This window comes from Pipra filicauda, unplaced genomic scaffold (assembly GCF_003945595.2).
Source record: "Pipra filicauda isolate LSUMZ 115617 unplaced genomic scaffold, ASM394559v2 scaffold269_size1075953_pilon, whole genome shotgun sequence".
Taxonomy (NCBI): domain Eukaryota; kingdom Metazoa; phylum Chordata; class Aves; order Passeriformes; family Pipridae; genus Pipra; species Pipra filicauda.
The window spans coordinates 769,063-794,586 of record NW_024104386.1 but is presented as its reverse complement, the minus strand read 5'-3'; the positions used below and the strand labels follow the sequence as shown (position 1 = coordinate 794,586).

The following is a 25,524-nucleotide window of genomic DNA, read 5'->3' as shown; positions in this document are numbered from 1 at the left end:
TACACTGCTGTTATCTGTGCTCTTGGGTTTGCTTTGGAATTTTCTCTAGTCATTCAGGCTGCATCATCCTCAGTGTCTTTAGAGATTCCACTAATTTTCTATCCACAACATTTATGAGCGGGGATATTAAATCTTTGTTTTCCAAGCATAAGCTACAAATGGTGTCCACTACAGTGTAAGGATATTTGGCATCTTAAAATGCTAGAAGAGGATTGTATTTAATCTATATATTCTGAAAACAAGCCTGGGCATTTAATTTTTGTGCCTTTAGTGAGGTGTTTTAATGAGGAAGACTATCAGAATAATTTTGCATTGTTTCATATGGTAATAATGGGTTAAAATAAAAGTCCCTTGACAAAGGAACAAGTTGCCCAGAGAACATGTGGATGTCTGGAAGTGTTCAAGAACAGATTGGATAGGGCTTAGAGCAACCTGGTCTAGTGGAAGGTCCCTGCCCATGGCAGCAGGTTGAAACTAAGGGATCTTTAAGATCCCTTCCAACCCAAACCACTCTAGGATTCTCTGATTCTAGAAAGCATGGATTTTATTGTATGGAGACCAACAGAATACTAGTTTGGATATCCAGGGTACATTTTATTTGAGGAATTATGGTAATGGTGACATCTGTGTGGTGCCTGAACAAAGGATGTGCTCATTAAAAATCATGGTCAGCAACAAATCCCTTTTTTTTTTAATATGACCTAACTTTATGGCCAACAACAGACATTTGATGGACTGAATTTAGCCTCAGATAAGCAAGGACAGCACTTCACCCGGAAAATCTTGACCTGCTAAAATTTCCTTTCAGCTTTCCATTCTGAACCTCACAGATTTGCAGATCTGTTCTTACCTCACATAGCAGCAGCCACTCTTGGGCAGGGCCGCCCTCCTCCAGACTAACACGACTTATCCTGATGTTTCAGTACCTCCAGACTTCGAGGAAGAACTGGCGGATTGCACGGCTGAGCTGGGAGAGACAGTCAAGCTGGCCTGCAAAGTGGTGGGAGCTCCCAAACCATCCATCAGCTGGTACAAAGGTACGGGCAGGAAGCCGTGAAATGCCTCCTCCAAGTTCGTCCCCTGTCTGTATTGTTTGATGGTTGGTTGGTGGGTAACCAAAGAGCTGATCCCCTCGAGATACCCAAGTCTAATGAACGTGTTTATGGTCACTTTGGAGGTGTTCCTTTGGCTGGCAAACCAGAGCTGTGGCTGCACAGCACATACTCTGGAAAAATGTCACTGTTCAGTGAGGATTGGTGACGTATGAGGTCCCTCAACAGTGCTTTGCCCCGAGGATATTCTGTGGGGAGCTGGACAAAAAGATGAGGAGCTCATTTCCCGGCTACCAACATCAGCTGGAATAAAGCAAATACAGCTCTCAGTCCTCTCAAGTGGAAAAGTTGGATAAATCCAAAGAAGAAAACATAACATACTAAGATATTGCAAAAAAATCACTTGCCTTTGCCTTTCAGATGGAAAGCCAGTGGAGGTGGATCCCCATCACATTATAATAGAAGATCCCGACGGTTCCTGCACGTTGATCTTGGACAACCTGACAGGTGCTGACACAGGACAGTACATGTGCTTTGCTTCCAGTCCTGCTGGAAATGCCAGTACCTTGGGAAAGATCCTTGTTCAAGGTAAAGTCCTGCACAGGTGCATTATTTTAAAGGGGTCTGCTATGTGATACTTTAAACTTGTGTCAGCAATAGTGTGGCCAGAAGGACCAGGGCAGGGATTGTCTGTGTTTCTATGATGAGGGTCTGTATAACACCTACTGGATAATGTTTTAAAATAGTTATTTTATGTACAAGTGCAGTCAACTGTTCTTAGGGCAAAAAATGTGGTCTTTAGTGTCCTGTGTGCAGACACCGTGAGAATTACCTGGTTAGGGACACATCCTTCATTCCTGGTCCTATTTCCAGCTACTATTTGATTTACCTTTGCTTTGCAGTGCCACCAAGGTTTGTGAACAAGGTCAGAAATGCTTATTTTGTGGAGGGTGAAGATGCCCAGTTCACCTGTACTGTGGAAGGAGCACCAAGGCCTCAAATCAGGTCAGTCCTACAAGTCACACTGGAACAAATCCTGGTTTCCCACTTGGCAGAGCCAGAAAAGTCTTTCGAGGTTATGACCCTTTCTTCTCTGTGTCTTCCACCTTTAACCCATCCCAATCCTGGGTCTTCCCAATCCCAACATTCCTGAGATTCTCAGCCATTTATTGTAGCTAGGATCTGAAAAAAAACACCTACAGATGATCCCTGGCTGTATCAGATCTAACATTTTATCATTCCTTTGTCCTCCCTGCCTTACACCTGAACTGATTTTATCACCAACCAGTATTCAGACAAAAAGCTCAGCAAATCTTTGCAGCATTTAAAACCCTTTTCCTGCATTGGCTGATGAGATTGCTTGAGAAGAATCTTGTGTAGTTTAGTATCCACATGTGACCCACTCACCTGCAACCAACCTTCCAAGCTGGTTGCAGGTGAGTGGCTCACACATGTTTAAAATTAACTATTGAGTTGGTTGATAGGTGGGTCAGTGAGATGGGCATCTCTTGACACTGGTTGTATTTTTCCTGGCTTATACCCCGTGTTTTCCACACGCAGATGGTACAAAGATGGGGTGCTGATAAAGGACACAAGTAAATACCAGGCTTTCAGTGAACCACGGAGTGGCATCGTGGTCCTGGTGGTCAAGAACCCTTCCAATGAAGACATGGGACACTATGAATGTGAGGTGAGTTCAGAGAGATTTAAATACCTGTCATGTGCAATGATATAAGTAGAAGAATTCATTTTACTGGAGCAGACCCATGGCATGAGATCAGAGGCAGAGTAACTGCTGCCACCTGGGATATAAAACAATTATATAGAAAGTCAGGCTGAACTGATCCGGATTGTGAACATCCAGAAGTTTCAGAATATCCTGATCTGGGAGTTTGCTGGTTCAAGTAATAATCAGCTGAGCTTGTTCTGTAGCTCAAACTCATATCCAGATCTCTAGAGTTAACTCTTACAAAGTTTAGGGACACTCTGATGTGACATTTTGTTTCCAAACTGTCTTTAAATTATGACACGTTCACGCTGCTACTAAGAAATCATCCAAAGCTAAAAGAAAGAAATTAAATCTAAGTAGAAGGATAAACCACTGAAACACACAAACAAATTCCTGTTTGTTTAGCAAGTATACGTGGAAGTATCTAATAAATTAAAATAAATGCAAAATATTTTCTGAAAATTAGTCATAGCCTATGCATTTATTGTAATAAAATAGTAATAAGCTCTGAGGCCTTGGCGATAAAAATAATTGATCTTGGTTTAGGAAATTAATGGGTCAGTTGCCCCTTGGTAAATGGTTTGGCTCATGGAAGTGTTTAGGATGTTTGCCATAATTTAAAGACTTCTATTAGAATTTTAGCAAAACCAGGCTACTTTGCATTTGCCATTAACTAAGACCCCAAGGTCCAATATCCCCTTGGATGAGTAAAACCCCATAGATTAATGGATGATGAACAAACAAACCCTTCTTTATTTACCACCCAAGGGCACAGAGCAAAAGCTGTGCCTGTTGGTAGAGACAGAGCTAAGCCAGGACCGAGCCACAGGCTGCAAACTGCAAATAACTAAGTAAATAACTAAGTTTGCTGATGTCAGTTTGCTGTGATTTGTCTGTGTGGGGTCATTTGTGGTAAAATATCATCAAGAACTCCACTGAGCAGCAAAGTGTCCCTTCAAACCCCAGCATTGGGGTCAGACCTTCACCCACTCCCGTTGTCATTTAAATGCATCGAGTTGTTTAACGTAGCGTAGGAAGCTTTTGTTGTCATCAAACCCCCCGTGTTTCACTGGGCACTGCCCAATTCTCTTCAGCTGATGAACAGATTAGGGTCTGCAAAAAGTGGAGCAGAGCTTTACCACCACAGTGCTGCAGCCCTGACCCAGGAGAGGAGAGGAGACCAAGCCATCACCATCGAAGGTACGGTCCTTGCCCAGCTCCGTAAGTAGGTCCCCGAATTCCTCCAAAACCACCTCGCTGAGGGTCGAATATATTTGCCATCTTATCCATGTTGGTTGTTGGTGTTCCTGTATCTGTATGTCTACCCAGATGTGCATGGGCAGAGTGCAGCTCAGCTCTGGACCCATCACCATCTGTTGATTTCCAAACCTGGCAAATCAACTTCATATAATGCTCGTCAAGGCATTATATGAGAAAGGAGGAGCAAATGAAGGGTATGTCACACCTCTAGTGCAAGAAAAATGTCCTATATTCTGTTGGAATACTTGAAAATGTGTGTCAGCCTGGCAGAATGTGAGTTACAGGGGCCAGCAAGTAAAGCTGGAGGCATATTGTGATTATATCTGAAATGCCACTGAAGAACATCAGGAATGATTGAGAAAGCAGAACTGACAGCAGCAAATCCTGAGCAATATTGGTTCATCCATGATTTAAGGTTGTTCTGGGGTAGTCATAGAGTCTATTCTTTCTTTTTCCACAAGTTTACCCTGGATTGAAGGGTCATAGGAATTGATTTTACACCCATCCAACAACACATCTCTTTCTTGACACCTTTGGGTATTTCTGCCTATAGTTACCTTCTCATCCAAGGGATTTCCACACACAGTGTTAGACAGGCTTGCTACAGACCCATCACAACCCACTTTCAATCTATGGGTACATCTGTGTAAGGAACTTTTCCTGGCATAGGAAATTGGTTCTTTGTACATCTTGGAAGTGTCCTTGGCTGGCTGAGCGTGGACCAGCCAGTGCTGCCTTTCTTGAATAGCTCAGGGGATAATACAGCCAAGGGACCACCTTCAGTAGGTAATAGATGATGATTTGGGGGGTAAGAGAGAGGACTAGGGCAGGCACAGGCCTTTCCATGCCAGCAAACCTTGGTTCCAGAGACCTCTCCCAGATGTGGTTGGTGGAGACATGGTCAACAAAAGCCAGAGGTTTGCCAACAGCTGTAGAACCTTCTTTCCTCATCTTCAGTGATTCCACATTGTCTTGTGATACTAACAGGAGTTCAAGTGCCTGTTTGATAGGAGATAATTGGTATTATCAATATCCACTAAGGACATTTTAATTCAAGAAGCTACCAGGCAGAAAATGCTGGAGAATCTGGAAAAATATTCAGGGAAAGTGGTCCTCTATTCCTATTTTCTTCATCACTTTCTATATTACTCTGTTGTTGGCCCTGTCTGAGACAGGGTCCTGGTCTGGATGGACCTATAGGCCAGCCCCTTGGAGACACTAATGTTTTGTTGTTGCATTAAGAGGATTCCCTCACAATAAGCTATTAAGATTAGTATCCTCATCTATGGACTTGCTTGACTTCATTTTAATCTTGTTTTCCCTTTATTCCTTTCCTGGAGTCCCATCAGAAAGCATTACAGGGAGAATGTTGTTAGTGTAGAAACACTGTGTTTTTCAGCAGAATAAACCTTCAAGTATTTGAATGTTTTGTCTTTGCTGTGCCCTAAAGAGAGAAAAATAAGTGGTATGCAGGATGCAGAGGAACATAAACAAAGCACTGTTAGGGTGGTGTATCTTGATGAAGTTCCCTTCAGGCAGAAGATGTTATAAAGGAAAACAAGGGTTGTAAAAAGTGTTAGGAGCATTTTCAGCTCTTGGGGTTGCAAATGTATATATTCAGCCCCAAATTACTCATCTGCTGTTATTCCTGCAGTCACAAACAAAACAAATTTTGCGCTTGATTGAAGAAATAGAATTGGAGTTTGCCTGGAAGCTTCAGAAATGTTTGAAATAGGTTTTCTCTGCGATGTGCAATTGCTTGAATTTGGTAATAGGGAAGGAAATAGATCCCTGAGTCACCTCCAGGGAGAAACAGAGGGAGAGCTGCTTCAGGCCAGTGGAGAAAACAGGCTCATCCATGGAGCAAGTGGATTGTTGTGAGCAGAATCCCAGCAGGGATGAATTTTGACGTGATGCATTTGACCAAGGAGGGAACTTGTTGCTTTCCTGAGAATCAATAACCAGCCTTGATCTGCCTGTGCTGTGGAAAAATCAGGTTCATCTGGCAAAGAACTGGAGGATGGATGGATCTCATGAAGGCTTTCTCTTTCCATCCTTACCCTATATTTGTGAATAATGGGATTGCTTGTAACTTCACCAAGAGGACAACATTACTGCTGGCACCACAGGACAGAGATACCGTGTCTGCTCCCTCGCTCACCTGCACTGTGGGTCTGAGTTTTACCTCATTTATCCTTGGTTCTGTGAAATGACCATTGCCTGGGTCTCCTGAGGCACCCGAGGGGCTTTAGAGGCAAATATTTTAGTTTGTATCCTCCTGCCTTTGTGTACTGTACTGAACCAAACCCACTGTCACACTTTGGGACACCTTTAGTCCAGCGGTTTGTGAGCCCTGACCTGCAGCTGGTGACGACCCACAGCCCAACACCACAGGTCTCACAACTGAAATTCTCATTTAAATTCACGCTGGGGGAATTTGCAGGCCCTTTGGAAGGACCAAATCCCAAAAAAAGGATGGAAACCACTGGACTAAGGGGTCCCCTTGTGAGCTGAGACCTGTCTTCAGCCACATCTGGTCGCTGCACTGAAGTCAATGGAGAGTTGCTTTAAAAATTCCTCTTTCTGTGCATATTGGAAGTGTTTTAAACACTTTAAAAAAAGTGTAACAGAAGAAGATCCTTCTCTTTGACTTCAAGCTTGTTGTCTGCTTTGCACCTTGTTGCTTTAACCTACACATGGCAGATCTGGGCTGTTGTGCTCTGGTGTGCCTTTTTAACATGTCAATGTTGTGATTCCCTCATCTCAGGCTCCCTAATGGTCATTTTTAAAGAAAAGCCCAGCTTTTGAAAGGTGTTGCATTTTCCTATGAGTGGGCAGGTCCAGGAATGAGCCGGTAGCAAGGGGAGGAGTCGGGTAAACAGATGGAATAAGCAAAGCCATAAATAAAAATTCCAATGCAGTTACAGCCAGGGAACAGGAATTTCTCCATGGTTTTGCCATAGATCTTATGCAGAGCTTTGGGCATGTTTGGTTGCCCTATTTAGTAATACCCACCTTTCAGGGAAAAGCTAAATATTCCACGACTCTCCCATGGAAGATTGTTTTAAAACACAGGAACAAGTAGATCTCCTGGTGTCACCCTTTTACTGAAGAAATAGGGCACAGGATTTTTTTCCCCTGACCACTTGGAAGTTCACTGTTTAGGGTGATGATCAGGGTATTTATCTCATTATTTTTATTCTGTTGTCACCACGGGTTAGTGACATTTTTAGGCTGACCACCTGGTTCTCAGAGCAAATTCAATCTGCCTTTGCAACCGTGTCAGTCATTGCAGGAGTGGGGCCTTTTGGTTGGTTTGGTTTAGGGTTGGTTTTGTTTTTTTTTTGTTTTGTTTTTTTTTTTTTTTTTTGTTTTTTTTTGGTTTTGTTGTTTTTTGTTTGTTTTTTGTTTTGTTTTGTTTTTTTTTGGTTTTGTTTTGTTTTGTTTTTTTTTTGGTTTTTTTTTTGAGAGAGAGAGAGAGAGATCAAAACACTTGAATTTCATTCACACAGTTTAGGAAACTGTTGTCTCCATAAATTGAGTCACCAATATTTTGAAGACCCGTAGATGTGGCACTTGGGGACATGGTGGCAGTGCTGGCTGAGCAGTTGGACTCGATGATTTTAAGAGTCTTTTCCAGCATTAATGGTCCTGTGATTGTGTGAATTGCTCATTTTAGGTTTAGCTTCAGCAGTTCATGTCAGGTTTGTGCATCCTCTCCTGCTGATTAATCTCCAAAGTGTAGCAGAGAGGGGTGAAAGTGGAGCAGTGCTCCCGTGGTTCACGTCAGGAAAAATAGGTTTATGCTCCTGTGAGTGGAGAAAACAGACTTAGAAGTTGTAATAAAGGCCATAAAGCACCTTTCATCCATTCAGAATTCGCTTATCCTAAATGTTTCATCACTTGTAAGTCAATGTTTTAATCTATTAACCGAGGAGGAGTCTGGTCCTGTAGAAGCACTGGCTGATCCTAATGCTTCCAGCTTTTAACCTGCTTATCAGGGGCTCCTGCTTTGCAAAGCTGTTTTTTTCCTAAAACGCTCTTGAAAAGTTGAAATGATAAATCCGGTGCTAAAATGGAATGCAGAATATTTTCCTCTCGGGGGGAAAAAAAAACCAAAACGAAACAAAACAACAAAAACAACAACCTAAAACCAAAAGAGAAACCCAAATTCTCTCATCCTACTTTCATGTGGTTCTATCCTTCACATAGGATTGCTCAAATCCTCCCTCACACCTTGGATAACACATAAAAAATTTGACTTTATTTTCAGCTTTCTCATCCCAGGCCTGCTGAACTTTTGAACATTGAAGCCCTTTGACACCTGTTACATATAAAAATATTGTGCTCAGGGTAATTTGGGAGGCCTGCAGGAGCGGGCATTAATAAACATTAAAGAGACTTTTTCTCACAGACATTTTGAGATTTCATTAAATTTATCCAATTATTTGATTTGTATTATTTAATTCTCACCTCAACACAGTTGCTGTTAAAATAACTGTATGAACCACCTATTTTCAGGTGTATAATCAAATTAATTAACACTTATTTACATCAGAACTCTTCACTCTTAAAGAGTCTTTACTCAGATACCGCTTATGGGTTAATTTTGTGATATTATTTGATGAGATTTTCTAAAAGTTGTGTAAAAATTGCACGATATTATTTGAAAATTCAGTGAAAATCTCAAACCTGGGTGCAGCGAGTTTTTTGAGCGCTCAGTTCATCTCCCACCGTTGTATAATTATCATTCCACCATTTAAAAAAGGGTTTGAATTATACAAAAAAAATAAATATGAATTAAGGATAGGTAAATGGTCATATTGTAATTGTGTTCAGGGATAAATATTTGAAAACAATTTTGCCCTTTGCTTACCCAGGAAGCGTAAAGTCAAAATTCCCAAACGGATTTCGTTTAAACCCACCCGATTCTGCAGCAATTCCTTCCATTCTAGAGGAAATCATTCCAGAGTTTTACAGGCATAAATGAGACAAAGCTCTGCAAAGAAAACACGAGCTCTAGGTCAGACATTAACATCAACATCTGCACGAAATTGTTTTTCGTTATGATGGGATTTGTGTTTTCACCTGAGGCAGGAAAGAGCCCTTGGAAGTGAAGCAGAAGGAAAATTAGGTTGAAGTATTCCATCTAATATTGCAAATGTATTTTTAATTTTCAGCCAGGGCAGGTTTGGGGCACCATTGAAAACATCAGCACTAATCACCAGTTATTTAGCAAATAATACAGACACTCCAAATTCCCTGGGCAAGAAGTGGGTGTGATTTTACAGACATATTTTTAAGTGGCAGTTCACTTAAATTGCTCCAACTGAGAATTACCAGAGCTTATTGATTATAAAATGGAAAACCAATATAAAATTAAAACCAATTGCTAGACAAATTACTTCGAGAATTAAATTATAGGTTTTTTTAGGAATTTTACTAGTTTATTAAATAAAAATTGGGGCTTGGTGGTGTTTTTTTTTCTAGACCTCAAACAGGTTCAGCAGTTCAGAGTGTGTTCAAAACAGCCTGGTTCAAACAGTGCCTTTATATTATTCCAGCAGATAGGATGGGAAAGCTGCTGAAAATCTCAATTAGCTCTTCAAATGGTATCTTTCTGCTTTATAAAAATGTCAGTTTTAAAAAATAGTTGCAGAATCCTTCAATCATTACTTTTGATCTTGATATGCATCAACAGCTTCCAGTTTGTTATGGGAGAAGGGTCAGGAAAAATTGCAAATTAGAGCAAAAAAGAGACAAAAAAGGAGCAGACACAGATGGATAACAGGGCTCTCCTGGGTTTCCTAGGATTTGGGGTTTTTTTAATGCTGATTTTCTGTACTGATGATAATGATTTTAGTTGTCATTGTTATCAGCTTGGGTTTTACATCAAGTCCACAAAAGCTTGGCAAAAATTCAGTGTTTGGGAAAACTCTTTTTCTAGGAAGTGAAATCACAGTTGAAAGAATTTCAGTTCTCCAGGATTTTCCAGGCCGAGGCATTTTCAGGTTTCTGACACCATCACTTCCTTATTTATAGGATAAAAATATTAAATAAGTACCTTGTTTTCTAGCTCTGACCTGCCAAACCAAAATGGTAGAATAAACAGATTTTTTGCCATATCTCTCTCTGCACAAAATATTTAATTTCAAAGCTAAATCATTCACTGCTCAGAGAACATTCTGGATTCTCATTCTTGGTGAGAAACACTAAGGATGATGCTGGAAATAACCACAGAAAGCATGGATGGGATGGTACAGTTGGTTGGTTTTCACTCCGGTTTATTTTGATTAACTGAGCAAAGATAATTTAATCATTTCAGCTTTTGCCTTTCTTTAACCCCATGCTGTTCATACTGTTTTCTTTGTAGTCACTGAACAAGAGACTAAAGTGCCCAAGAAAACCATCATCATGTAAGTGCTGATTTTTTATTTTTTTTCATTTTATTTTTTTTTGTAACATTTGTGTTTTGCTTTGCTGCCTCTGCATAATCCAATAACAAGCTTGTGTTCGTTGGCCGTGCAAGTGTGTTCATTCCCATCCCACTGGATCCCACAGAGTTCTGAGCTATGTAAAGTGATCACCTTTGGAAAAAAAAAATGCTTTAAATCCCTTTTAAAAAATAGCAGCACTGGTTCAGACACAGCCTAGGGCAGGTATTTGAGGATATTACACGTGAAAAATATTCAGTGTTGAAAACAAACCAGCTTTGAGAACTGTCTACCTGCAAATATCTATCAATTTAACAAATATCTCACAACTCACAGTGGTTTCTTCTGGCTTTCTATTTTAAATTTCTCAGGAAAGCCTTTTATGATGAAGCAGAAGGAAGATGAATATTTTCATCCCCTTCTATTTCTAATTTGAATTTTTGTCCTGATAATGACATGGTCTTTTAGGATACTTTGAGGCTGGTTTGTATTGGATGCCTATAATATACATAAGTTGCAGCAAAAAGAAGTATTTTCTCAGTCATATGTAGACCAGAAGCTCATTAAAATCCCAATTTGTCTTCTTCTCTCTAAGTATCATGAAGAAATACATTATAAAAAAAAAGTACATTATAAAAAAGAAGCACATTATTAAAGAAGTACATTATAAAAAAATACATTATAAAAAAGAAATACATTATAGAAAAGAAATACATTATAAAAAAGAAGTACATCATAAAAAAGGAATACATTATAAAATTGCTTCATGTGTGGGAAGGGCAACGCTGTCCTTGTGTGATAGGCCTTCAGAGCACCTCAAAACTATTCAAATCATGTCCTGATGGCAGTAAATAACTATAGAGTGGATATTTTGGGAAAATGGATTACCTCCAAGGTTGTACTATTGCTAAAATCAGTCCTTGACTTGGACGTGGTGCTTAAGTTGACTTATTTTACTTTGGTTGGTGAGCAGAATGTGCGAAATGGCAACTGAAGTTGCCAGAAGAGCTGCTTATCTTTTATTTTTGTTATTATTTTCTGTGGTGACTATTTCTTAAGATCCAGGCGCTTGGTCCATTTGGGATCAGGGGCTTATAAGAAGATGGGATTCCTAAATGAAAGACTGCAGCCTCAAAAGAGGTTGGTAAATTTACGAGCACGATCTCAGAACAGTTCCCCTCCTCTCGAGGTCATGAACTTTTGTAAGAGTGGACTCAGCTGGAATTGGGACACTGACGGGATAAAATTTGGGAACAACTCTCTAAGGGCACGTTCCAGCTCTCCTTAATGTGTAGGGAGCTGAGGAACTTTGAAACTATTGGCAGAAAATAAGAGATAATTGAGAGATAGGATTGAACAATGTTCTGTATGTGCAAATCCCAGACACCACCCAAAAAAAAAGGTTTTGAACCTTGCAACAAGCACACCAGGATTCATTTTCATCTTTATCTAAAATGATTCCTTTTTGTGTAATTCAGAAAGGCCCCGTGGCCATTCTGAAGGCTCTGCACAGACCTTCAAGGTCTGCAAAAAAAATTGGGGAATGAGTAAAGCAGTGGAAATGAGCAGGAGAAGAGAGAACGTTGTGGAAGGAAATAAATCTCACTGTAGCTGATCCAGTTCTGGACCTCACCACATCCTCAAAGGGAAAGGTTGATGGTGGAAAGAAATCTGTTCTCCATAGGAGAAGGCAATACCAGCCTGGATTCGTAAACTCAGTTCAGGCCATTGCTTTTAACTTCAAGTTAATTCTATTTTTTTAATCCCATTCCTTGGAGGGAGGGACAGAATCTCAACACAGAAGCAAAATGAGCTTTTCCTGTGATTTCCACAGATCCAGCAGCAGAGCATTATCTTCCTTGTGCTTGCAAAGCAAACGCTGTCCTCACCTGCAATTTTTGCCACGTAAGAAACTCCACAGGAAAACCTGCAGGAAAAACTGCACATTAAACATATAAATTAAAAACATTTAAGTCTAGGTTTAGATACTGGGGTAGAAGAGAGCTTTAAAGCTGATCTAGCCCAAACCCCTATATTGAGCAGGTACATTTTCAACTAGATCAGGTTACTCAGAGCCCTGTCCAACCTGACCTTGGATGTTTTACAGGGATGAGGCCTCTACACCATCCCTGGAGTCCCACCTGCTTTGGATATGTCAAAAAATCTAAAGTAAGGCCAGCAGAAATATGCTGAGAAATCATAATCATGCATCCCATATTGGTTGGTGTTCCTGTGTCAGTTGGAGTTAGTAGGATTAGGCTGTGTCTGCAATAATAATTCTATGAAGGGTAAAAATAAATTCATTTTGGCACAGATGACTCGTGCAGGAAATGTTCTAACTTTCTTTTCCTGGTTGTCTGCACATGTTAAGGGTTAATTCCCTTTTAATGCAATTGTTCTGCACGTGGAAATGCAGATCTCTGGACTCAAAAGAGCTTTAATAAACAAAATAGAGATATGTTACATTTATTAAAAAAGAGAAAGCTGCTGACCCTACTGTAATAAAATCCTAAAATCCAGGATTTTAGCGAAGGATACTCAGGAAAAGGTTAAAGTATTTAAAATGTTGGGGCGAAACTGCTCTGTGGGTCCAAAGTAGAACAGTAGATGGCCAACACAAGCACAGGAAGAACATTCTCAGCTGGACCTGCTTGTTGTGTGTTCATGCACTCAAGGGGTTAATGGGGCTGGGGTTCACCTGGGGAAAAGGCACTGAGGTTTTCCCTGGATCAGAAAGGAGGTGGAGATGGGCATGTGGATGTGTGAGTTGTGTGTGTCCCCCTCCCAACATGACCTGCTTCACCAAAGGCTGGAGTGCTCCCAAAACTAACCCCACTGCAGTGCCCCGAGCGACCACGGCATGTGCTGATGGAGTGTGGCTCCCAAAAAAAGTCTCGTCTTCCTGCCAACTCCGTTCCAACCCTTTCTGTCATCAGAGAGGAAACCATAACCACTGTGGTGAAGAGCCCAAGACAAAGGGGAAGGGTTTCTCCTGCTCGTTCTCCCTCTGGTCATTCGCCTTCCCGCTCCCCGAGGGCGGAGCCAACTCCGGAGCCGGTTTTTGTCTCCAAGATCAGGCAGCCCGTCCACAGGCATGACCAGGAGGCAGCACCCAAGTCTGCTGTGCCCAGGCTTTACGTCACAGAACCAGAGGACAGGCAAGGAGCAGCGGCGAGAGAGGTCGTAGAGAGCAAGGTAGAGGAGAAGAAGCCCAAATGGGTCGAAGTGGAAGAAATAATTGAATTCAAGGTGAAAAAATCACCAAAACCCGCAAGGAAAAGAGGCTCTTCCCCAGTGAAACAAGAAAAGGATGAGTCAGGGGTGTTGACGTTCACTTTTCCCAGCTCAAGGCCGAGGCGTTCCCCAGAAGATGATCCAAACACAAACAACTCCAACAATAAGTTGGTGGAACAGTCAAAATCTCTGCCCAGTGAGGGGCTCTCTGAAGGTGACATCCAGCCCCTGGTGTACACAACCGAGCAGGAAGGGCCTCAGGTCAGCAACGAAGACAGAAACTCCCCGTGTGGGTCCGAGCCACTAGGAAATGATTCATTCGTGGATTGTGGAACCGAAGGAAAGAGCTTCCCGCAGGAAGCAAGTGCTGACTGTGGGTCAGACGCCGCCTGCCCGCTGCTCGCCTGCAGGGGGGAGCCTTTGGTCTTCAGTTTTGAGGCAGCTGCTGGAGACCAGCACGAACTTGTGTTCTCCCTGGAGAGCCCAGAGGTTAAGGAGGAGGTGGATGAGCCGGATGTGTCTTGGCCTGTGGATGAGGGGGTTGCTGAAGTGATGCAAGAGGACAGCGAGGATGACACCGTCGTCATAGTCGACGAGCCCGAGGAGCCGCGGGCGGACGACATCAGCACCCGGGACCGCAAGATCTTAACCCACAACGGCAAAATCCTAACTCTGGAGGACCTCGAGGATTACGTCCCCCGGGAGGGCGAGACCTACAGGTGCGACGACCAGGCGCCCGCGGCGGAGCGGCCCTGCGAGATCTCGGTGCTCCAGACGGAGATCAACGAACCGACCATCGGGAAGCCGGTGCTGCTGAACCTGGGCAGGCCCGTGGTGCCCGAGCCCAGGCAGAGGTTCTTCAGCCAGTACGAGGAGCACGTCCCCGGGGGCGTGTTCGTGTCGGCGTCCCGGGTGACCCCCTCCAACATCTCCTTCCGTGTGAGCGATTCCTGCTCAGCGGCGGCGGCGGCGGCTCCTCCGGGCCCTTCCTTCACGGTGAAACCCTCCTTCTGCACCGAAGTCCAGCGCTCGGCGGACAACGGCCAGTCGAGCTTTAAAACTGAAGTTTCCACCAGAACCCTCAGCTACGGGACCGTGGGCGAGCCTGTCACCTTGCACATCAGCGCAGAAGACCTGTCCCAGAGCTGAGCGGGATGCAAGCATGATTTTTAACGCAAAAAAAAAAAAGAGAAAGCGGCTTTTTGTATAAAAAACAATTAAAAAAAAAATAAATAAATAATCGAAGTCGTCGTAGGCGAGGGGGATTGGTGGCAAGGATTACAAGGGAATACCTTGGAGGAAAATACGTTTAAGTACCATATGGCGAGCTTTTCCAGTCTTAAAGGGAACAGTCTGTCAGAACAGTTTGTAGCTTTAAAGGCTTTGACCGAGGTGAACATATATCATTCCATAGTGGGGCAGTGATGGTAGGTTTAGGAAAAGCCTGATTCTTCTACCTATGACAGAAGTACGAGTGGAAAAGTGCATTTTTGTCCATGAACTTAAAAATTGTTTCATGCGCCAATTCATGGTGTGGCAAGAAGGTGAAAACCAAGCTTTTCAGCATCTTTCAGCAGCCCAGGATAGGAGGATTTTTTCCAGCTAAAGTGTCTCCTGTCACCGTGTGGGCCCAAAGGTCATGAAGCTTCACATTGCTTTGACTCTGCTCTACACTTTTGACACCACTTAGCTCTACCAAAATTTCTTTATAAACCTTTCAACACGCACAGTCTGGTTACATTAGTCTAAACTCCTGCCACGGAATTAAATATATACAGTAAATATTACATTTACTAGGGATGCAAAGGGCTGCTCAGGCCTTTTGGTTGACATCCCAGTTTTACTAAAGTCAGTGGTGAAAATCCCACTGTCATGAGGAAACAAGAGTTTTGTTGTTCTGCTTTAAGTGAAAAAGACTATTTTTTTTTAAATGACTGATATTTTCAAATCCACTTCCTAGTTGTCTAATAATGTAGGTTTCATTATTCTGCATTCTAGTGAAGTGGATTTATATAGCATTTATATACCATATCTTTTAAAATATAATTTACTTTATGTGCACTTAAAGGTTTAAGTGCTGCACAAAATGATTTCTGTACCTGCAATCAAGCACTAACATGTGCAGAGAATCACAAATGTGATCTTAAACGAATCACAAATGTGGTCTTTGCCAATAAATATTACTGGACTAGTATTTGGTCTCCTGCACACGCCAGTGGTGAAACATTCCTGCTAACGGATGGATGGTGTATCCTATACGTGCTGAGAGGAATTTACCACTGAGCTACAGCAAAGTAGCAGGAGCACAAAAATATATTTAAAAGAAAAAAAATAAGAAAAAAAGAAAAGAGAGCTTTACCATAAATGTTTGGTTGAAAAATAGATCTGTTCAAAATGTATTGGGTTGCCCGTTGCAGTTGCATCGTGTTCCTGTAACCCGGAACGCTGGGATGTCTTGTAGAGGGATTGCTTTCTGTGGAGTTCCTCTGGAGCTCTGCAGTGGGAATGCAGATGGAGGGGAAGGCTGAGATGCACTGAGCCCATTCCTGTTGGCTTCCCCCAAAAGGGATGTTGCACAGACCTTCAACAAGCTGCTCAGCCCTGGAAAGAAAAGAGCTCACCGGCCCAACCTTGGTGCCAGCTGAAATCAGATGGAGTTTGTCATTGATCTCAGCAGGACCAAGCGCTGGCCCTGTGGCTGGCAGAGGGGTAGGGTGAAAAATCCCCACACTTTGTCCTAGCTGAGCTCTCTACAAGTGTTGCAACAGGAAATGTTTTCCCTTTGGTGGTGTAGGGAAACCAGAAATGCCCGGGCACTGCTGGATTTCCGAGCAGCCTGAGGAGGGAGGATGGAGTGAGTTTCTGCCTTGGGAATGTGTGTGTGGTGTTGTCTCAGTGTTTCCTGGCCAGGTAATATCGAGGAGCTTGTTCTGGAGTCTTGGCAAAATATTCCTGCTGACAGGGACTGAATTCACAGAAGGTGCTTGGAGAAAAGAACACGTTATCTTTTTTCCCTTCCGTGGCTGCACCTTGATCATGTGCTGACTAAAATGAACGCAGTGATTTCACAGCCTTTCACTCTCTGCATCCAGACAGGATGTTGTGTGGAATATAACGTGCACTACCTTCATGATATAGGATGCTTTTCCAGGGGTTATGTGTGGTGAAGAAAATCAAGCTTCCTTTATGGTACTCTCCCGTTTTTTTATAACATCTCCTTGGTTTATACTGTTTGTTTTATAATCAGCAATACAATGGATATATATATTAGTGCTTTTTTCATATATTGCACTGTACATTGGAAAGTAACAGACACACAACGGGGAAATACTTTCAAAACTGGAAATATTTCTTTTATATTGGGCCTGATTCTGATCTCAGTTATTCCAGTATCAATCTAGAAAAATTCCACTGAAGGAAGTGGGTTTCGTTCAGATTTACAAAGATACTGCTGAGAAAAGAATTTGCCCTGTGATAAGCTTTTAAAATATGATATTCATTCAAAAGTTAATGAAGATGTGTAAAGGAATGGGAGGTTTCCTCCTGTTGTGGTTGATGCTCAGGTTTTTCTAAAGACACTAAGGCTGCAGTTCAGATGGTCATAGAAGAAATAATTATACTTTGATTCATTAGCTCAAAGCAATTAACATCTGTTTACATTTTCTTTTGAAATTTAAGCAACAGAGAATCAATTGAAAGAAATTTTTAAAATCCTCTGTTCAAAAAGTGAAAGGTTTATGAAAAGTTCATTACATATACCTTCAAAATATTTTCCTAGAGGTTAAAAATTATGCTTGTAAGTGATTAAACTCTGTAGATAACTAATGAGACGTGTAGGGATTTATTTCTTGTAGATGAAAACATACAGCTGTATGAAAGATTTTAATACAGTGGATGTTTTACTAAAATTCCTGCAGGTAAATGGGTATTAATAAAGTGGAAACTTCAGTTTGCTTGAGGTACAAAAAGAAAAAAAAAACACACACCAAAAAAAAAAAAAATCCAATGCAAGATACGCTGTTAAGTGCTGAGTTTATATCAATAAATGTCTTGCATCAGCTGTCACTGAACTCCTTGGGTTTCTGTGTTCTTTGTTATGGCATTTGATATTCCATCAGCTCATCCTCTTCTCCCCCTGACTTCAGCAGGAGCTGGATCATGGCCCAAGAACAATAATTCAGTTGGGCTCTGGCCCTCTTTTTTTATAGGAAGTTTCAGAACTGTTGAAGTGGAAGGATCTGTTCTTAGGGATATTTCCAACTCAGGCCTATGAGTCAATAATCTCAAATGATATTTGTCCTCTTGGGTCCTTCTCTGAGACCGAACTGGAACTTCAAAATGCGTGTCAGTCTTGACACAATTCCCTGGCTGTGGGCTGAAGGAGATGTGGGGTGGAAAGGTTCAAGGGTGGGATTTTAGAACTGAGAATTTTTGTCCATCACGGACGGGTGTGTCATCACTGTGGGGTTGGTTCCATGTACCTTGGTGGATATTGAAGTTCCTCAGGTCAGCAGCTTGAATCAGTGTCCTAAAGAAGGAAGAAGGTGGTGTAACATCCCTAAACAGCTGTGAAAATGGTGGGTTTAGCAGTATGGAGGAGACCTGTGATTATATATAACTTCTATATCTCTATGTATTTCCTCACTGAGAGATCCTGAGCGTTTCATACCTTTCCAGAGAGATCCCTTGTTGGCAGCTGCCCAGCTCACAGGTCAGCACCAGCTGGCAGCAATCACAACAGGAACACCAGGGAATTGAAATATTTCTCTAGGAAAATACTTAAAATCTTCCACCCATCCCAGTGCTGACAAACACGGAGGGTCAGTCTGGGGCACCGAGTGAGCAAAACTTGCTTTTTCCATCCAAAAATTTAGAAAATAAATATTTCATAACCACTATGATCATTGAAAACAAAAAACAAGCGATGTGTCTTCGAAGGGAGCTGATCCAAACTTGACCTATCGTGAGAATCTACTTCCTTAAGGATGGGAAAGGAGCAGAATCTAAACAGCTACAGGATGTGCTCACATGTCAATGACATTAAACAGGTCAGAGATCTTTGTTCCAAGTGCTCGCATTTTTTCTTGAACCACACGATGGTTTGAGTTTTCTCTCTTGCTTGGTGAGCAATCACATCATGAACGTGATGATTTCTCTTTGTCTGACATGCATTTTGCCTGCCTTGATGGTTACTTGAGGGCTTCCCTAAACATCACCTGTCCCTTTGTTGTACCTCTTCAAGATCTGTGAAAGGTTTATTGGGCAGTAAATTGATGAGATGAACTCCTGAGCTCCTATGATCCCATTCTAGAGTAGCTGCTTCTATCACTGGGTGGGGGTGAAACCATGCTCTTTGTCTTCTGGGTGGCCATTCTGCAAAAACTTATGCTTTGGAAGTCCATTTTTCGGTGTTTAAAGCTTCTGTCTTCTCTCTGCCTTCAAGACAGTGAGTTTCTTGAGGCAGGAGTTACCTCTTCCTCTGTATGATGCTCTCCTCTGCAGCACTGCTGGGCATGACTGTACAGACCAGATGACTTCACTTCTGGGGTATCTTGTAAAGGCATAGCTGAGAACAAACTTAAAGGTCTCAGGTACCTCCTGCAGCAAAGCCCAGCAAAAATATCCAGAAATGGTAAAGTAGGACAAACACCTCACTCAGGAGCAAAGAACAGCTTTTCTGCTGTCCTATCATGAAGCAGAAAAACCTTCCCTTCTTTCCCCTGCCCTTCTCCAGAGCCACTGATGACACTGGTGCCTTTTCCCTCCTTCTTCCCTGTGAGGACAACGTCCTCCTGGCACACAGGATCTGTATCAGTGCAGTGGGTTCAGATCATTGATTAGTTCCTCCCCCAGAGGGTGGTTGGCACTGAACAGGCTCCCCAGGGCAGTGGGCATGGCCCCAAGGCTGACAGAGCTCAGGGAGTGTTTGGACAACACTGTCAGGGACGGGCTGGGATTGTTGGGATCTTGTGCAGGGCCAGGAGTTAGACTTTGATGATCCTTGTGGGTCCCTTCCAGTTCAGGATATTCTATGATTAATAAAGGTATTTTTGACCAGCCAACGTAGGGTTGAGCCGGGAGATGAATCCTTTGTTCCACTGTCTAGGGAGACCCCACATGTGTACACAGTGTGGCACAGTGTCCTCAGCCTGGGGGGACACCTCTTTCCAAAGCACATTGTGCCAGCCTTCTTATTCCAAGTCTCAGCCACATTCCCTCTTGCTGGAATAAGCATTTCCACATCAACTCTCTGCTCTAGGAGAGTCAAACGATACAATTGCAAAGATTCCCATGGGTTGGGCGGTGCTACTGTTTTCTTTTTGCCCTTGAGAGAGAAAAGCTGTTGTTCTTGCCTGTAGGAATGACTCCCCCACAGCCAAGGATGGAGACTTCTGTCCAGGCCTCGCTCCAACGCGCCGATAAGGAGATCAAGACAGCCCTGAGGACGCTCATGGACTCGGCGTCAATGCTGGTGACTCTTCCCCTGGGCATGAGAGGAGAAGGTGGCCTCGGCCTTCCTGGGTCTGTTCCTCCAGACCTCTCAGAAACATCAGCTGGGCCCCCTGTGCTGGTTCATGAAGCCAGCACCCAAACCCAGGCTCCTGGAGGCCATGGTAGGTTGGGCATGGATCTGGGAGAGGTCCCGTGGGAGTCAAGAGAGAGAGAAAAACACTGAACGTGCCAGCAAAGATATTTTTTACCTAATTTTTCTGTTTCAGTGTGTTTTGAGCAGACGAAGATTAAGAGAGGACATTCAGACCCCAAGAAATGTGGGGGTGTGGGTTGGGGGTGAGGTTGGATATAAGAACGGGGCAGATCTTTCAGGAAACAGGAGATGTTTGAAAACCATGACTGAAGTAGAATTTGGGTCATCACCTGCCCAAAATGGAGGGAATGGGGATCTTTTCCAACTTTGGGCTTCTGTCCCTTGTCTTGCTTCAAATATTTTTCAGGGAGAAGGTGGGATGAGATCCTTCCTTTACATTTGTAGAAGTTATATGGGATTTGGTTTGGTGGGGTGGGTGAGGGCAGTTGCTTTAGTTTTTGCCATAAACAAGCTGGAAATGTGTTTAACATCCCTGGATCCGCTGGCAGAAGTTTTACAGGATGTTCAGTGCATCAAGTTCAGCTGAATTTCACTGACCCTGGAGCCTTGACAGACTTCTTAGCAGCTCCTGTGTGACTAAACCCAGTGATGTGTGTGACTGTGTCTTGCCAAGATATCGAGTCCTTTATTTTTCCATTGTTTTCAAAAAATCCCAAATGAGAGACAACCCTTCCACTCTTCCTTCTGCTTCTGCCATAACAACTTGTCTCAGCTGTCTCTGTGTCAAGTCAGAATAACTGTTCTCTCAAGTAACCCTCAGCCTCAAATCCAAATATGTTTAAAAAATAAGATATTCTTGTTTAAAACTGAACAAGGATAAAAGCTGGTCAGGGAATCAGACCCAAAATAACAGCATAAAAAATTGCAGGGCTTTAAAATCTTTTTTTTTCTTTCTAGTAGGAAATCATCCTTGGCAATAATAGCCTGGTGAAGCAGGATGACTCAAAAATCTGAAGTAAAACGTCAACTAGTAGATTATTTCCTTAGTCATAACGACAGAGGAAATACAATGGTGAATGAGATGGTTTTGCAGGTCTTTCATTGAGCAAAATTAAATATTTTATGGGGAGTTATTTAAATCAGATGGAAACTTGACAACTGTCCCTATGATCACATGCTTTGATTAAAAAGAAGGCAAATATTTCAATAGTGATAAGAAAGCACAATCCCACTAAACTGTCAGCAATGTCTTGAATAACCACTTTTTCCATCCCCATAAAGCTGTTTTCTGTGATTTCTAGAAACTGCTGCTTTTTTCCAAAACTATTCAGCACCAAGCATCCATAAAATGCTTCCTGCTGGGGGAAGACCCCTCTTAATTTAACTTTTTCTCCTAAAATGGAAAAGAAGACAATGCCCTTTATCCTATGGTGTAATTCAAATATCAGAAGACAGTCGGGTACTTTTGGAATGGAAGATCAAAACAGGTTTTAAAGATATGTCTCATAAAATAATTAATTAAAAAAGTTGAAAAATACCCGAACTGCCATCAAGCTGCACCAAATTTTTGCTTCTTTGTTCCTATAAGCCCCAGATGCCAAACCTTGTTCTGGTGTAACTTAGAGCCCTATGAAGACATTTTCCAACAACCCAGTGGAGGTGTAGCAATGCTGATGTTAAAATATCACATGGTTCTCTGTAAGAACGTACCTCCATATTTTCTCCAGATTAATCATATCCCCACCCAGGACCTGCTTTGACCACCCCTTTTACATTGATGTGAGTTTAATCATGTCACTGATGCTGTCTGTGATCACAGCAGTGAGCCAAGAGCTGTTCTCCTAACAAGGTTTAATTGAAACATTCATGTGTACAAAGCTAATGTTGGGTTTCCCTGGATATATTTAAAAGATGTGTAGATGTGGCACCTGGGGACATGGTTTAGTGCTGGCCTTGGCAGTGCTGGGTTAATGGTTGGACTCGATGACCTAAAAGGTCTTTTCCAACCTAAACAGTTCTGTGATTCTATGATTTCATCACAGCCATGAGCTGGAACTCCAACACAGATAAATTATCTCCTATAAAGGATGGATGAACCCACAGTATCCTTCCAGTTGTCCTGTTTCTCCCTGTCCCTACAGACTGCCTTTCCCATCTCTTGTCCGTGTGTGCTTCCTTACAGAAAAGTTAGTATTTCCCAGTCAGAAACGTGCCTCCATTCGGTCTCTCTGATGTTCAACCCCTTTGCTTCATGTGATCTTTGCAAAAGGGCCAAAATCTCCTCTGAGCTTCAGTGACTGCACTCAGCTGGACTCAGCTGGACTTGTTTCCAACTCCAGGCAGACTAGAGAAGGCCCCAGAGGCTTGCTCTGGGTTTCAGGTGTGCTGTCATAGGTGACATGTTTAACTTGCCCTGTTTCTGCTGCCAGACAAAGCACAGAGGCAGGTTTCAGCTGAAGAACCAAGTGTGCCAAAGCCCAGCCCTGGTCCTTCCCAGGAAGACGCAGCTGCTGGAGACGGAAGCGCTCGGGAACGCACCGTTCCCATCGACAGGTAAATGCCATCCCAATAGATTGATATAACACATAGGGATTTCTGAGTGGGGCAGACTCTGCTGCAAGAAAATCAAGTTCTCTGTTGTGGAGGAACCAGGTGGTGACTTGAACAGATTCTTGTAGGTTTGCCATAATTTTTAGAATCCTGGTGGCACGTGCTTTGTCAAAGAAGGGTAGAAGAGGTTGGAGAGAAATTCATTCCCCCAAACCAAAGTTCCTCTCGTGTTAATTTTAAGTAAATAACTCTTCGTCTGCTGGTTAAACAGGTCCATGGCAGGGGAAATCCTGCATCTCTTGTCACTGTATGTGACAATGTCTTGATCTTTTCTCTTGGGCTTCATGGCAGAACCTCACCAGAGGCAGGGGCAGGAGGCTGGTACAGGAGAGAAGGAGACGTGGTCTGGGATGTGCACAGTGAAGTTTATATTGAGACCACGGAAAGAACTCGTGTGTATAAGACTGAGGAGAAGACCCCAGCAAGTAAGAGCACACCCTGTTTCCCTCTCCCACATTCCACAATTGCCACTGTCTTCTCTTTTGGTATCAAGTCCCCATGACTGCTTTTTTTAAACAATTCCAATTTTTTTTAAGTGGTAACTTGATTAAACAAAAAAATAATAGGTAACCCTGAAGATAAGAAGCCTAAAAGTAATGCCAGTATAAAGAAACCCAAATATATTGCTGTGGTACCTCTTGATTTGACACTAAGCTGTTGTACCCTAAATGGCCCATCCTATAAACACCATTTGAGTAACTCCACCTACATCAGCACACTGGGGACGAAGTTATGGCACTGTGCATGGAGCAAACCCTTGTGTCCCCCCAGGTCCTCCCTACATGCAAGTGACAATAGAGGATGTGCAGGTGAACTCTGGGGAACGTGCCAAATTTCAGGCAGTCATCGAGGGAACCCCTCCACCCACCGTGCTGTGGTTTAAGGTGAGTGCAGATTTTGGCTGACAGTGAGGACCACAGAAGGGACTCTAGTGCTGGACTTCCACAGGGAATGTCTTCTGCTCTTTCATGCCACATATCTTAAACTGATTGTGGATCATGTCTGTAGGGTTTGTGGAACCAGCTGCTCTCACTGGAACCACCATCCCTGTGTCTCACCCTGTGTTGTCTCCAGTGTCACTGGGGATCCTTTTTCAGACAGGGCAACCCAGATGGTTTTGGAGACCAAGATGAGCAGGAAAGGAAACTGGTTCCTGCCTGAGAGTCACTGACACGTGTGCTGTTGTTTGGGGCTGGGGATGGCATTAAGAGTGGTTTATTCCAACTGTCAATGTGACTTCCAGGCTCTGTATCTTTTCTGCAACTAATTGTTAAAGTGAGTGTGACCAAGGACAATGAATATCCCATAGATAGAAAACAGAAATTATTTATCATTCTATAGAATATTGCTGCCATATCTTGTCATATTGCTAAAAGAAGCCCCAACTTGCTCTGTCAATCCTCATCTGGAAAGGGTTACAGAGGACATTGCTGCAACAGTACCAAACCATGGGCAAGCCATGGATTTATTAAATGATGCTTTGTGTCTTATTCTTTATTCCTTCCCTAATAATTCTAACATCTGATACTTTTTGGCTCCCACCAAGCACTGAGCTGGTGCTGCTGTGGAGTGATTTGCTCTAAGTTAAAATTTGCTCCACTATAAAAAGGAACAGCTCTGAGACTGACATTTTATGTGTAGGAATAGGGTTCACTTCACCTATATTGTATTATATACATATATGTATATATTTTATTATTTATATTTATTTTGCATTTTACTGCCATAGGAACCTTTTGCAAATGCTCACAATCTGCCCTCTGTGTCACACACACTCCCTCCTGTCCCTTTCTTCATAGCATTTAGGAATATATAGAATCACAGAATCTTTAAGGTTGGAAAAGACCTCCATGAACATCAAGTCCAACCTTTGACCAAACACCACCATGTCAACTAAACCAGAGCAGTGAGTGCCACATCCAATCCTTTCTTGGACAGCTCCAGGGATGGGGACTCCACCACCTCCCTGGGTAGTCTGTTCCAGTGCTTAATCACCCTTTCTGTGGAGAAATTCCTCCTGATGTCCAACCTGAACGTCCCCTGGAACAACTTGATGCCATGTCCTCTTGTCCTGTCCCTCGTTCCCTGGGAGCAGAGCCTGACCCCCACCTGGCTCCTCCCTTCTGTCAGGGAGTTGTACAGAGTGAGAAGGTCCCCCCGAGCCTCCTTTTCTCCAGGCTGAGCCCCCCAGCTCCCTCAGCTGCTCCTTATCTCACAAACACCACAAGTGCCAGCACAAGCTGGAGACCAGGCAGGAGCAAAGTAGCCAATCCTTGTGTTCCCTGGGCTGACTGCTCAGGAATGGTGTGCTGGGAGAGCTGAACAGTCAACCACATGGCACTGGTGATCCCTCCCAAGCCTGTATTCCTATAAATGGGAACACTGGGACATGGAGGAGTCTTCAGCCAGCACTTTGCTGGGGAGATTTGCTGACCTCAGCAGTCTGTCTTGTAGCTCTGCTCCCGTAGCTTGTCTCTGGAAGAGCGAAAACATCTGTTTCCATCTTGGTTTTTCCAGTGCTAAAATGTCATTTCCTTCTTTCAGGGCACTTCATTGCTGACAGACAGTGACAGAGTCCACCAGGGGAAGGAAGGGACAACGTATTTCTTAGCGGTGGACGATGCTGCCGTGGAAGATGGTGGTGTTTATACCTGTGTT

General features: G+C 42.9%; 1 protein-coding gene across 1 annotated transcript in view; it reads left to right on the top strand.

Annotated features, from left to right (window-relative positions):
• Positions 1-25,524, top strand: part of OBSCN (obscurin, cytoskeletal calmodulin and titin-interacting RhoGEF) — a 173,325-nt gene that overhangs the window by 124,053 nt on the left and 23,748 nt on the right. Inside the window, 11 exon segments of the mRNA XM_039382410.1 lie at positions 924-1,037; positions 1,473-1,640; positions 1,955-2,057; positions 2,613-2,742; positions 3,876-3,981; positions 20,069-20,212; positions 20,255-20,323; positions 22,686-22,809; positions 23,158-23,291; positions 23,638-23,750; positions 25,411-25,524. The exon segment at positions 25,411-25,524 is cut by the window's right edge and continues 55 nt beyond it. Coding sequence (XP_039238344.1) covers positions 924-1,037; positions 1,473-1,640; positions 1,955-2,057; positions 2,613-2,742; positions 3,876-3,981; positions 20,069-20,212; positions 20,255-20,323; positions 22,686-22,809; positions 23,158-23,291; positions 23,638-23,750; positions 25,411-25,524 — 1,319 coding nt within the window.